Source organism: Tursiops truncatus, chromosome 8, assembly GCF_011762595.2.
Source record: "Tursiops truncatus isolate mTurTru1 chromosome 8, mTurTru1.mat.Y, whole genome shotgun sequence".
Classification (NCBI taxonomy): Eukaryota; Metazoa; Chordata; class Mammalia; order Artiodactyla; family Delphinidae; genus Tursiops; species Tursiops truncatus.
The window spans coordinates 52825047-52838284 of record NC_047041.1 but is presented as its reverse complement, the minus strand read 5'-3'; the positions used below and the strand labels follow the sequence as shown (position 1 = coordinate 52838284).

The 13238-nt window shown below is 47.8% G+C and overlaps 1 protein-coding gene across 1 annotated transcript in view; it reads right to left on the bottom strand.

The window, feature by feature from the left end:
- TENM4 (teneurin transmembrane protein 4) overlaps positions 1–13238 on the bottom strand; it is a 739181-nt gene that overhangs the window by 43019 nt on the left and 682924 nt on the right. The window contains exons 26-28 of the mRNA XM_073808362.1: positions 11504–11736; positions 7200–7354; positions 786–1663 (exon numbers count right to left, since the gene is read on the bottom strand). Coding sequence (XP_073664463.1) covers positions 786–1663; positions 7200–7354; positions 11504–11736 — 1266 coding nt within the window. The remainder of the gene's footprint in view (positions 1–785; positions 1664–7199; positions 7355–11503; positions 11737–13238) is intronic.

Here is a 13238-nt window from a genome sequence, read left to right as displayed (position 1 = left end):
AAGATTTCATTATGTCTGTATAATGTGTTTGAGAAGGGAGGCATGTAATGCACTTCATAAACTCCATCCAAAATGGTAAAAGTGAAAGAATTTTTTTTTTTTTTTTTTTGCGGTACGCGGGCCTCTCACCGCTGTGGCCTCTCCCGTTGCGGAGCACAGGCTCCGGACGCTCAGGCTCAGCGGCCATGGCTCACAGGCCCAGCCGCTCCGTGGCATGTGGGATCTTCCCAGACAGGGGCACGAACCCGTGTCCCCTGCATCGGCAGGCGGACTCTCAACCACGGCGCCACCAGGGAAGCCCGAAAGAAAGTTTTTGAAACTTAAAGATGTGGGCTTTGATTACATGGACAGTTCTTCCACATGGAACTGTTCTTTCTCCCATTGCCACATTTCTGGACAGTGGTCATATGAAGATGCTAGCACTTAACCAAGTACTGATACTTTTCATCTACATCACCTCCCTGTAGTATGTTGGGCAGGTATCCTCTGTTTCCATTTTACAGAGGTGGAAACTGAGCCCTAGAGCGATTAAGATCATCGTGGAGCTGGATTCAAGCCCAACTCCTCTGACTCCAAATAGCTCACGCCTTTTCCACTACACCATGTTCCTTCCTAGGAGTAACCATCTGGGTTATTAACATGCAGAACATATAATAGGTCATGGTTTGCATCCCAAGTGAATTAAAATAAAACACATCCACAAATTAACACTTCATCAGTTCACCTCTAATCCTACAATGCATCCATGAAACAAAACCATCACACAGCCTGGTCTTGGTACTTACTCGTAAAATGTGGTCCATCCATTTTCATTGCTTTTGGTTGCCAGAAGGCCAGAGTTGCTGTGGTACGTCATCATGGCCAACTCGTGTCCTTGTGTGGTCACGCTCTTGAGTGCACTGTTGGTGCCCATGGTCACCCAGTACACCTGGCCATCTGGGACCACCAGCCAGAGGGGCATCCCTGTAGAGTCTCTGCGGACGTTTACCATGTTGCCGTTGCTGTCTGTGATGAGCGTGATGTCGCCATCCCCAGTGTAGGTAAAGTTGTACAGGTAATCTCCTGTGGGTAGGCTCTGGGTGTACAGATGCTTGCCGCTGGTATCAAACAGGTAGAGCTCCTGGTCGACTGGGGAGGACAGCTCATACATGTTCTGGGTGTTGAGGAAAGGCTTGTTCTTCCTGATAAACCGGATTCGGATATTCCCAAGGTCAGCCACATAGAGCTCCCCGTCAGCACAGACAGCCAAGGAAGACGGGGTGTTCAGCTTTGCATCCTTGGCATAGCCATCGTCTCCAGAGAAACAATCACAGTTGGCATCATTTTTACAGTCACAGCCACTGGGGGCCCCGGCAACCAGTGAGATCTCTCCGCTGGTGGTGACCTGCCTGATGCGGTTGATCTTCTTCTCGTCGGTCTCAGCGATATACAGGACCCCATTGTGAGAGACAGCCAAGGCAGTGGCCGACTCCAGGGTTGCGTGGATGGCCACCTTGCTCAGCAGGAAGTGGTCGATGCCGGGCACCTGGCAGTGCATGGGCCTCCCGGCGACAATGCGAACCTGGTGGTTTTCAGAGATCTGCAGGACTACGTTGTTGTCCAGGACATAGAGGGAGTTGTCCATCGGGTTGGTGGCTAAGTCTGTGGGCCACTCCAGGCGAACCTGACAATGGAGAGACAGACACTCAAATGCCTGGCCAGGTGCCCACCACTGATCATCCCACACCCCTTAGAGCCCATAACAATGTCCCAAGTGCCAGCACATGGCAGTCCTGCCTGATCCCCGCAGCAGCCTGTCATCCACCATGGATATCAGCCCCCGAGCAGACAGAAAGCATGCAAGAGCCCTCACGGAGACATCTGGTGGTCTACGTTCGACTGACAAAAACACAAAGAAGGGGATAACAAATAAACCAAAAAAGCAGGCGAGAGGAGAGACTTTGGAGTCAGACAGGCCTGGGTTCAGACCCTAGTCCCCCTACTTGCGACCGTGGGCAAGTTACTTTACCTCACTGAGCCTCAATATTCGTATCTGTAAAACAGGAATGACGGTGGCGCAGAGAGTCTGACCCTCCATAAGCGCTCAGATAATGGCAGCTAATGTTGCAGAGGCGGGAGGGGAAGGCAGATGGAGTCTGGAGGCTGAAGTAGGAGTAAGAAAGATGCTTCATGCATTGTTGCCACACGCATGAAGGATGATTTCTCAATTCTTTGAGTTCATGGATTAATACACGGCTAGGTGCTGGGGATGTAAAGAGAAAGTAGCACTGGCTCTTGTCTGACATAGTTCCAGACCTGTGATTCTCAAACCTGGCCACACATTCAGATTACTGATGGTGATTTAAGAAAGCACTGGTGCTCAAATTCCACCTCTGATCAATTAAATCAGATCCCTGGGCGTGGGGCTCGGGCAGAGGCATGAGAGCTTCCTGGCTGATTCTAACGTGGGGCTGGAAATCATAACTGGATCTTTCTCCTTCAAGGGTGATCGCTGGACTGGCAGCGTTGGCGTCACCTGAGAGTTGGTCAGAAAAGCAGAATGGCAGGCCTCACCTGAAACCTACTGAATCCGAATCTGCATTTCAGCAAAATCCCTGGGAGGCTCCTGTACACACTGAAGTTGGTGAAACCTTGCTCTCGATAATGGTTTCTAGCACCTCAGAGAACAGGTCCACCTGGGAGAGGTCAACAACAGCGGCTACGGGAGTGAGGGGTTCAGAGGTCCTGGGCCCCGTGTCTGAGCCTCCTCTGACTGAGCCAGGTCAGGAAGCTGGCAGGGATCACAGGTGGGCAGGCAGGGGATTGCAACCAGCAGGTCTGAGGCAAGGATGCTTTGTTTCTTGCCTGGGTGGCCGTGGAGGCTGGGACGTTGGGTACATCACCCTGCGAGGTGCTGGCACTAAGGGAAGCCCTTTGCCAATTGTGTTCCCCACGAGATCCAGCCATAGTGCACATGGGCTGCCAGCTGCTCCCTCCAGCTGAGTTTTCTACCCCACCCCTGGGGGCTCATTGCCTTAGGTTCCCGAACCCCCTTCTAGTCCATGACATTCAGTCCAATTTGGGGCTTATTTAAGCAAGTATAAACCTTTGGATAAGCAATTTCGCTTCCAGAAATTCACTCTTGTACACCCCTGTCTACAGAGGTGCTCATCACAGCCATTTTTAATAATGGTAAAAAACTGGAACCAACCCAGATGCCCAATGACAGAGAATTGGCCAAATAAATTATAGTACATTTAGTTCATACATTTAAGTTAGAATACTCTGTGCAGCAGTTCAAAGTGATGTTATAGATGAATATTTAATGACATGGGAAGATGTTTGCTATGTATTAAGTGGAAAGAACAGTCTGCAGAACTGTAAGCACAGTTTGATCCCAATTGGGGAAAAAAATACAATAAATTAGATAGATTATGGAGAGAAGGGAGAGTAAAAGCTTGAGGGGTATATATCAAAATGTTAACCGTTATCTGGATGAGAGGTAGTTTTAACTTTCTTCTATGTCATTTTAAATGTTTTATATTTTCTGCAATGTGCATGTGGTAGTTTACTAATGTAAAAAGAAGCTCCAGAGATAATATACATATGAGATGTGGCCACCTTCATCTATCTGCCCCTTCAGCTCAGGGCCATTCTCAGAATGGCGTAGGCCCCGGCCCAAGGCTGTTGTTCCAAGTCTGCTTGCTCCCTCACCCCAGCCTGGGTCCCTCTGCTCCCCAGGGCAGGGGCCCCCCCGAGGCAGTCAGTGGCCCGTCCCGAAGCCCAGAGCCCCACCCCGCAGCCGGGCTGCCTCCCTCGCCCTTCCCAGTGGTCTCTGGAGTACAGCATCTCCAGTGCCTTCGGCTGCATCAAGAACGCAGTTCACCTGAAAGTGACAGGGGAATTTTCAGTTTCCTGAAGCCCATTTCTTGTCAACACTGGCTGCTAAATCTCTTATGCCCTCTGGTCCTGTGGCACCTTGGGGACATACTTGCTGAGACCTCCGCCTGTCATTATGGTCAAAAGACGATGGCGCCCTGATGGGTGGGTGGGGAGGGGGGCGGAGGTGCCAGGGGAGGGAGAGGGAAAGGAAGGAGGGGAGGAGGGAAGAGCAAGCCCTTCCTGCTCCCTCCTGCACGCCCATGTGCACACAGGCACCTGGGAAAGAAGGAGCCGTGCCCTTGGAGTCACAGTGCCTGCATGATGATTCTGGACCAAGTACCTATGACTCTTTGATTTTACCTCCCTGTTAGCGATGATCCTGTGGAGGCTTCATTTCCCATCACCAGAATGGAGGGATGAGAGTTTGCAATTTCTGAGGTCCCTCCAGCTCCCACATTCTATCGTCCTGAGACGGACTGGAGCTCCCTTGCCCCATCCTCCAGAGCATTCTGTGCCTTTGTTAAAGCCCTCTGAGCTGACTACCTTGTTGCAGAGTTACTTGCAAAAATGGATTGTCAAATGGGTGAACGAATGACTGACTGGTGAATGGCATAGAGAGAGCGAGGGATTTGGGGTCAGGACAGCACACTTCCTAGCTCAGTCCGCCAGTGTCCACAGGTGTGATCTTCCTCAAGTTACATAAACACTTTGAACTTCTTTCCCCATATGTAGAAGGTGGTAATAAATATTACATAAGAGTAGTTGTGAGGATCAAACGAGACAACTCACAAGGAAATTCTTGGTAAATTATAAAGAGAATGAATATTTACAGCCTATTATTAGCTGCCAGACACTGTGCTAGGCTCTTATGAAATATTTATTACCACCTTCTACATATGGGGAAAGAAGTTCAAAGTGTTTTACATGATGTCATAAAAAAATTTCATTTCCATACCCCTGAGGGAACCTAGCACAGGGCTCTGCGTTTATAACCACATTTTCTTTCACCGAGTTTCAGTTTCCTCATCTATAAAATGGGGTACGTAATACCTACCTTGACAGATTATGGTGACAGCTAAACAAGAAAAGTGAAGTCGTAACCTTTCTGTATCCCCATTTCTAACAGTGCCCGGCACATACTAAATTCTCAGGAAGTCATCTTGGACTCTACGGACAGAGTTATACTCTGTGTCTGTGGTGGCCACAGGCTGCAGAGTTGAGCACTAATCCCGTTTTGCACAGGCTGCAGCATCTTCTGTTCCTTCTCTACTCCCTGCCTCCCTCTAGTTTCTCCTCTGGCCTGGTCTTCGTCTCCTCCCAGAGAGTTCCTTGGTTTTCCCCTCTGCACTCTTGCGTGAGCTGTGCTCTTATCTCTCTGCCTTACCTCCCTGCTCCACAGGGCACAGTAAAGCAGCTGCGTGTTTGTGACAGAGGAATCTCTGAGAATGAAAGCCAGGCCCCCTTCCCGTACATGTGTATAAGAGGTTATGCCTGTGTTGGAGAGTTTGGTAAAAAGGATCCCATGCTTAGATTCAGAGGAGGGTGTTGAGGACCAGGGCCATAGAGATTTCAGTCCAGGATTTCTGAATTTAAGTGTGGGTTTTTTCCCCCCTCCACTCTATGCCCGTTGTCTTGCAAGCCTTTGATCGGGCTGCTTGGCAGTACTTCTAGCTAAAGTTAAACAATTTTCCAATGTGTGGATTGAAAATTTTCAGCACCCTCTGCTGGCTGGTGGAGGGCCCATTTTGAGAACTGAAAATACTTGGACGCACATCTTCAGGCCGTGGCAGCTTCCTGATGGATAAATCATGGTTGCTTACAGACTGGAGAGGGAAACTCTCAAGCCAGCAAGGGGAGGCCTGCCATACTGGAAAGACAGGTGGCAGAGAACAGATTCCACACTGGAGCATAATGATTATATTAGCTGGTGCACACCAGCATCTGACAGGGAAGAGACATGGCTGCTGGGCCGTCGGCAGCAGCACTGAGTTCTGGGGAAGGGGCTCTGCGACACACATCGGTAGTAGGGACAGGCATGACCAGAGAGGTCTCCCAGCCGCCGCCCGCTGAGTAGAGGGAGCAGGTCTGCGGTCAGTGGCAAAGGGCCCGTGTGCAGGCTCCCCTAGAAGCGAGGGGGTTGAAAAAGCTAAGTGTGCCCACTGCTGACACCAACTCAAACTCTAATGTGATTCGAGCCTCCTTATTTCCTTGGTTTTGCCAATGTTGGCAAGATGGATGTTCACTGATTCGGCACCAGCCAAGTCCTGCTAAAGGATCTAGCAATAAAGGACACACCCCTTGTCAAGTCACTGCAGGACAAACCAGGGACACGCTGAACAGCCAGAACCTTGTGTCTTTCTTGGGTCTACACCGGGATCCTAGCACCCACCTGCTAAGGTCCAAACTCTGGTATGGTAAGGTAGGTCCTTCCCTAACTGGCCCCAAAGCATGCCTCCAGTTGCAACTCCTGGTACTTCCTTCCAAGAACCCAATGCTCAGTGTCCAATTTTCCAATGTTCCTTGAACGTTCCAGGCCCATTAACATCTTTGTACCTTTGCACATGCTGTTTCCTTGTGCGAAATGTCTCCTTTCTTCCAACAAACTCCTATTCAACCTTCAAAACCTGGCACAAATGTCACCTCCTTTGTGAAAGCAGGACTAGAATTTCTGTTTATCGGTCACCTCCAGAGTGTCAAGCAGTGCTAGGAGGCCTGCGTACACCGTTTCACATATTCTTAAGGCAATCCTGCCAGGCCAATGCCAATTACTTCCATTTTACAGATACGAAAAGTGAGGCTCAAAGGACCTCAGCAACGTGTCTAAAGTTACACAGCTAGTGAATGGCAAAGCTGGGATTCAATCAGTCAATCAACCAACTAATCAACCAACAAATATTGGCTGTGCTCCTGTGCATACCAGGTACCCTGGTTACAGTAGAGGAAAAGATGGACAGAATTCCTGTCCTCATGTAGCTTACAGTCTAGAAAGAGAACAGACAATGTTCAAGTATCTGTAAGTGCTTCCAAAGTGGGAATTCAGAAGGTTATGGATTTAAATTCACACTGTGTGAGGCTCTGCTGCCTTCGAGGCTTCCTGAGGCAAATTTCTTCACTGCCCCCCGAGCCTCCTTCTGTCACCCACTTGTCACCTCTGATGGTGAACTTCCAGAGCACCGCGCCGTGCCCTAACCATCTGCGTGTCCTTAGTGCACTTCACCAAGAGTGTGCTTACAGCCTTGTGCAATATAAAGATGAACGGCCAGCAGGCTGGCTGGGGGCCGGCGAGAGGATGAGTGTGTAGACCCAGGGCTCTAGCAGACGAAGCTTTCTCCTTTTACCTGAGAAATATCCATGACAGAATCACAGCTCAGGGGCCGGGCTGAGGTAAGATCGTTGGAGCCCAGCAGAGTGGAGATGACCCCATTCTGATCAATGCGTCTGATCATGGTGCCATCCACAAAGTAGATCAGCCCGGACTTGTCCACCGTGATGCCTGGGGTAGAGAAGCCAAAACAGGGGATTCAGCCTTCGAGGTGGTAACAACACACATACTCGTGCAAACCTGCGGGTGGACAGAGCACCTCCCCTTTATGATTTGATTAGCTTCTTCCAACAACATTCATGCCCTTTCTGAAGACGAGAAGACAGCTGCCCAGAGGCTTGTACGAAGCAGAGATTAGAACCCAGGTGCTCAGATTCTCCAGCCCTCTGGTCCTTCCACCTTGCTGCCTCTGGAGAATTTCACCTATCGTCTCAGCCAGGCACTACAACCTGGACTCATAACTTCTGGGAGTTTGTTAAGCGCTAGAGGTAGTGGCAAGGAGGAACTTTTTCAATGTCAAAACTGTGGATTATTTAAATTAACCTACTTCTGAAGACTTGTAATTATAATAATCAAATCCCTTTTTGGCAACAATTTTTCTTTTCTTCCAAGATAATCATCCTTCACATTTTTCTAGTCTATTACTATTTTATTATCTTTTATTTATTTATTTTTTGGCCGTGCCACGCGGCTTGCAGGATCTCAGTTGCCTGACCAGTGATGGAACCTGGGCCCACTGCAGTGGAAGTGTGGAGTCCTTTCCACTGGACCTCCAGGGAGTTTCCTATTACTATTTTAGTTTCATTGGTTATTTCAGAATTATAGAGCCTAAAAAAACAATCCTTTGGATTTGTGTAGGGAAAATTGGTGAATTTAATTTCTAAAAAAAGGCACACTGAAAGGAGAAGTCATAATTATTATTCAACATCACTTCCTCCATTTGCTAGACCGTCCCACCTGTTGACTCTCCCCAGCCAGCTGTGTGACCTCAGGCAAGTCACTGGATGTCCCTGCATTTGTTTTCTCAGCTGTGAAAGGAAGGGATTGTTCTAGATCTATATTTCTCACTTTTGGATGTGTGTGACAATCACCTGGGAGCTTGCTAAAATGCACCCCCTAGGTACCTGGTTCAGAGAATCTCAGGTGGAGCCTGAGCATCTATCTGTATTTCTGACAAGCACTTTGGGTAATAATGATACAAATCAAAGGTTGAGGACCACTCTAGTAAATCTTTTTTTTTTTTTTTTCGGTATGTGGGCCTCTCACTGTTGTGGCCTCTCCCGCTGCGGAGTACAGGCTCCGTACGCGCAGGCTCAGTGGCCATGGCTCACGGGCCCAGCCGCTCCGCGGCATGTGGGATCTTCCCGGACCGGGGCACGAACCCGTGTCCCCTGCATCGGCAGGCGGACTCTCAACCACTGCGCCACCAGGGAAGCCCAAATCAGTACTTCTTAACCAGTGATATGTATCAGAATCACCTGAAGATTTTTTTTTTTTGATAGATACCTGCTTGGTCTCACTCCTGGAAATATTAGTTCATAGGGTGGCTGGGACCGGGACCAAGTCTTGTTTTAAAAACACTCATGGGTGATATTGATACCCCAAGTCGAGAATCACGACAGGTAGACATGCCCCCTCAAAATGTGAACTGCTCAGGGGTCCTGGGGCTGAGAGGCAGACAGGATGTGCCCCTGAGGAGCACACATTCTAGATGGGGAGGGCTGGGAATGAGAATGGACCCAGGGAGTGACAGAAGCCGGGAAGGTTCACGGGAAAATAAAGGAGATTCAGGTCAGTTTCATTCTGTTCAGTTTTCTCTGGGGCAGGAACTGAAAGAAGGATCAGAAAAAGCTGCACAGAGGTGGAGACACTTGAAGTATAAAGCTTTCCAGTTGCACAACCTCAGGGGAATCACTTTACTTCCAAGCCTCAGTTTCTCCATGGATAAAATGTGGACAATAATGTCTGACCTGTAATAGTTAGCCCTCAATAATTATTAAGGACTTATAATTATGAGAACGTGGAACCCACTTTGTGCTTGCTCTCAGGGCCCACGTGTCTATGACCGGTCAGGAGGGTGGAGTTAAGACACCTAAGGGCCTCTGAGTGTGAACACCCATGGGAGCTGTGGTTCTTCCTGCCCCCTCCTCAGGCTGTTCAGGGCTGGAGACTGATTTCACACGGAGGACCCGGCAGCCTCAGAGCGGGGGAAGAAGCCTTTATTCTGTCCCTACCTAGAACGTAAATTAATTATATTCTTTAAGCACCGAGACAGGAGCTTTCTTGTCTGCCTGGCTATGCTCAGTCTTTCTCTTCCATCTGCTAGGACGGATGAGTGCTACAGGATCAATTGGGTTTCTTGTTTACAAAGTTGGCTGCACAGGCTAATAGAAGCAGTCTGTCCCCTGATTAATTACTTCATTTTGTTCTCCTTTTACTGTGCTATATAGATGGACATCTTTTCTCCTCCCTGCCGCACAGTGTCTGCACATTGTGGTACCCTTGTCATTTCTATCTGGGTTAATTACAGGCTTTGGGGAGACTTCACTGTCACTGCATCTATGCGTGTGTATGTGTTTGTGAGGGGAGGGTGGAGAACACACATGTGGAGAGCAACTGAGAAAAGATTTTGAGAAAATAAAAATTCTCAGAAAAAACTGTTTTAATTCTAAGAGAACAGAAGGTTGCGACCAAAAGGGCTCTCGGGGACCATCTGCCCAATCCTTACATTTACTAACGGGAAACCTGAGGCCCAGAGAAGGAGGACACAAGAGCCGGGAGTGGCAGAGCAAAATTGTAATGCAGGGTCCCTAAGTGCAAGCCCAGTGTTCTTTCCACTCCAGGCTACTCTTTCAGTATTAGGAAATCACGATTAGGAAGGGGATTAACCACAGATGTCACAATATTTACCCCGTGGAGTCACCAGCTGACCACTTCACATATGAGGTAGAGACATATGCTATTAAATAATATGATACATTGTATGCTGCACATACAATATAACAATTATAATACGAACTACTCATTTATGGGATGTTTATCACGTGCCTGGTACTACTGTCCTAAGCAAGTATTTACATTCCTGGTAATAGTTAATCTGTACTACAACTGTACAGTGTATTTCTATTTCATAGAGGAGGCAGATGGGGCTCAGAGAGGTTAAGCAACTCACCCAAAGTCACACAGCTATTAGGTGGCAATGTGTGAATTTAAATACAGGACTCCTGAGTGTGAAGTGCACTGTGGCTTTTTGGAGGAGTAAGTCAGCTTTCATTTGAAAACCTACAGCTTTCATTCAAAACCACGCCCTGAAATCTGGCACTATTTAAAAAAAAACTATCACTCATGACATTTTTATAGGACATCATATGAAATATATTAATTTTGACCCTCAGAACAATCCCAGGAGGTGGACACAGAAGACTATTACTCCTATTTTATTGTTAAGGGCCATGTGGCTTAGACACTATAGGTCATTGGCTTTAGGGTCTGTAACATGGTAAACATACACTGATGGGTGTCTGTTGACAATGATGGCATCTCCTCGAAAAAGCTTTCTCAGTCTCTTGGATACAGGGACCTCCCTTGGCTCTGGACTCCCATGCACAGCTCTTTTTCCTTGCGTCTCAGGGAGCACTTCTCCCCCTTTCCCATCTGAGAGATTCACATTCAAGTCTTATTTTTCTGCTACAATGAACTTATTTATGCAAGTACATTGCACTGCATGCTCAGTAAATACTTGCTGAATGAGTGAATGGAAAGTGATTGTGGGTATGAAGCGGTCCAACTTTTTGAAGCACTCAGAATTGAAGCTTAGAGTTAACCCATCCTATAGCACATGAACATGTGCAAAGATGATACACTGCCATGTTTTTATCAAACAATAGCATGAAAGGTAGCATAAATATCCAGCAGGAGGGTATTGATAACTAAATAATGGGATATCCATTTGCTGGGATAATATATAGCTATTAAAAGCAAGTACACCGAAGACTCTTTAATGACATGGGGAAACATTTGCGATATATCACTTAGGAAAAAAAGTAGGTTGCTAAAACAGGTTGTTTAATGTGATTTCATTTTGTTTGTTTCTGGTGAGCATTACATGCACAAGAACACTTAGAAAAAAGCCTAGGGGGAAAGATAGGAAATGTTAACTGGAAAAATTTCTGGCAGGTGGAATTATGACAATTTAAACTTTCCTCCGTAGAGTTCTTAGCGTTTTCCAACACTTTTTTGTAATAATAAACAGATATGTCTTTTGGAAAAGGAAAATACCCCAATAAATGTTACTGGGAATGTTTAAAAGCAAGGCCTTACCCCTGGGGTTGGTCAGTGTGGCTTCCGTGGCTTTTCCACCATCCCCACAGCGAGTGTCATCAAAGGGGAGGCACTGGTCACCTGTCCCCGCCACCACCTCGGAGTTCTTGACGAGGTCCTTCACCACCACGGTGGACTTGATCTTGAAGACCCGCCGGCTGTTGGTGTCCGAAAGGAAGACAGCCCCGCTCGTGGGGTCTGTGGTCAAGTAGTACTTGTGTGCTGGGCTGTGACTGGAAAACAAGGACACGGCAGTTGGTGAGCACTTTCTTCTTTCCTAACAGGCAGCCGGAGATGCATAACTTGGGTCCAAGTAAAAAAAGTCTTATGGGGACAATGTCCTTATTTGGGGTGATGGTTGCCCAATGTTTCTGACCTCTCTGCTTGGCCTAACGATCCCTCCCACCCAACTATGAATGCAAATGCCTCTTGCCAAAGCCCGTGATGCCCAGTGCCATGCCCATGCCAGGTGCTCAGTAAGTGTTTTCTTAAGACTATCCGTGAGGCTTACCAGAGGTGGCCGGTAAATCCAGACCAGAAACACGAAGACTCTGACTTTAAAAAACACTTCAGAACAAAATGACACACAAACACCTCCCCCACAGCAGCCCCACCCCCATCTGGGGACTGACGGCTAAGGCCTCGGCCTGACTGGACACCAACCAGTGTCCATACCATCTTCTGTGGACGCTCATGTGACACTTATCAGGAGCCCAGCAGTCTCCCTAGTGCAGACAGACATAAATGAATTGCAGGATTAGTTTGTAATTTGCAGCAATAGCCAAGGAAGAACAAACGGAAGAGAGGAGCAGTGCTGGGGATAGCTCTGATGCTGGAAAACAGCCACAAAGGCAAGGCTGTGCTAACAGAAGAAAGCGAAGCTAGACCACGACTGTACAGAGGGCTTATGGAGACAAGGCACCACCTCTAGGCACTGGGCAGGAAAACTGTGTGGGCTTTGGGGTGAGCTCAGTCTGGGTTCCAGGTCTAGCTTTGTTATTTCCTGGTTCTGAAACCTGGGCGAGTTACCTGGCCTCCTGAGCCTCAAGTTTTCTTCATCTGCAAAATGGGGATGTGAACAGCTCCCCTGCTGGTGTATTGGGAACATTATATAAAACCATGTATGAAAAATACTCGGCAGATACATGGCACGTAGTACTTAAGAATCATAATCGGTATTTTAATTATTAGTCATTATGTCTGTTTTTGCATTTGGAGAGGACTACAGAGTAGGTATCTCTTATTAAGGCTGAATTTTCCTAGCACAAGGTATGATTTACAATTTCTTCCAGGTCTAGGCTGGACTGGAGTCAGACTCATAACTCCTGGGAAGCTAACGATCGGTTCCTGCACGTGGCCTGATCAGTCCCAGGGCTTCAGACTGCATCTAAATATTGCTAGTCTCTGGGACTCCAAGTCTCTGGAAAATCTTCTGATTCAAAGGAATAAGGAATCTCCTTCTGTTCAGCCTGGACGGCCTGGCACTGGCCATTTTCACCGGACGGTGGGACACACACCATGCTAGGGGATTCGGGGCACAGACTGAGCAGTGTCTAGAGTCCCAGCACAGTAGGGGCACTCTATACCCCTGCAAGGTACAAGTAAGAGGACCAGAAGAGACTAGAAAGAAGCTATTTTGCATCTCATCAGGCATGCAAGTTTTGGGTCCTTTTGAAAAACAAAATTTTATTTTACAGATTACTGGGTTTTGAATTACATATGGAGACTGCGGCAC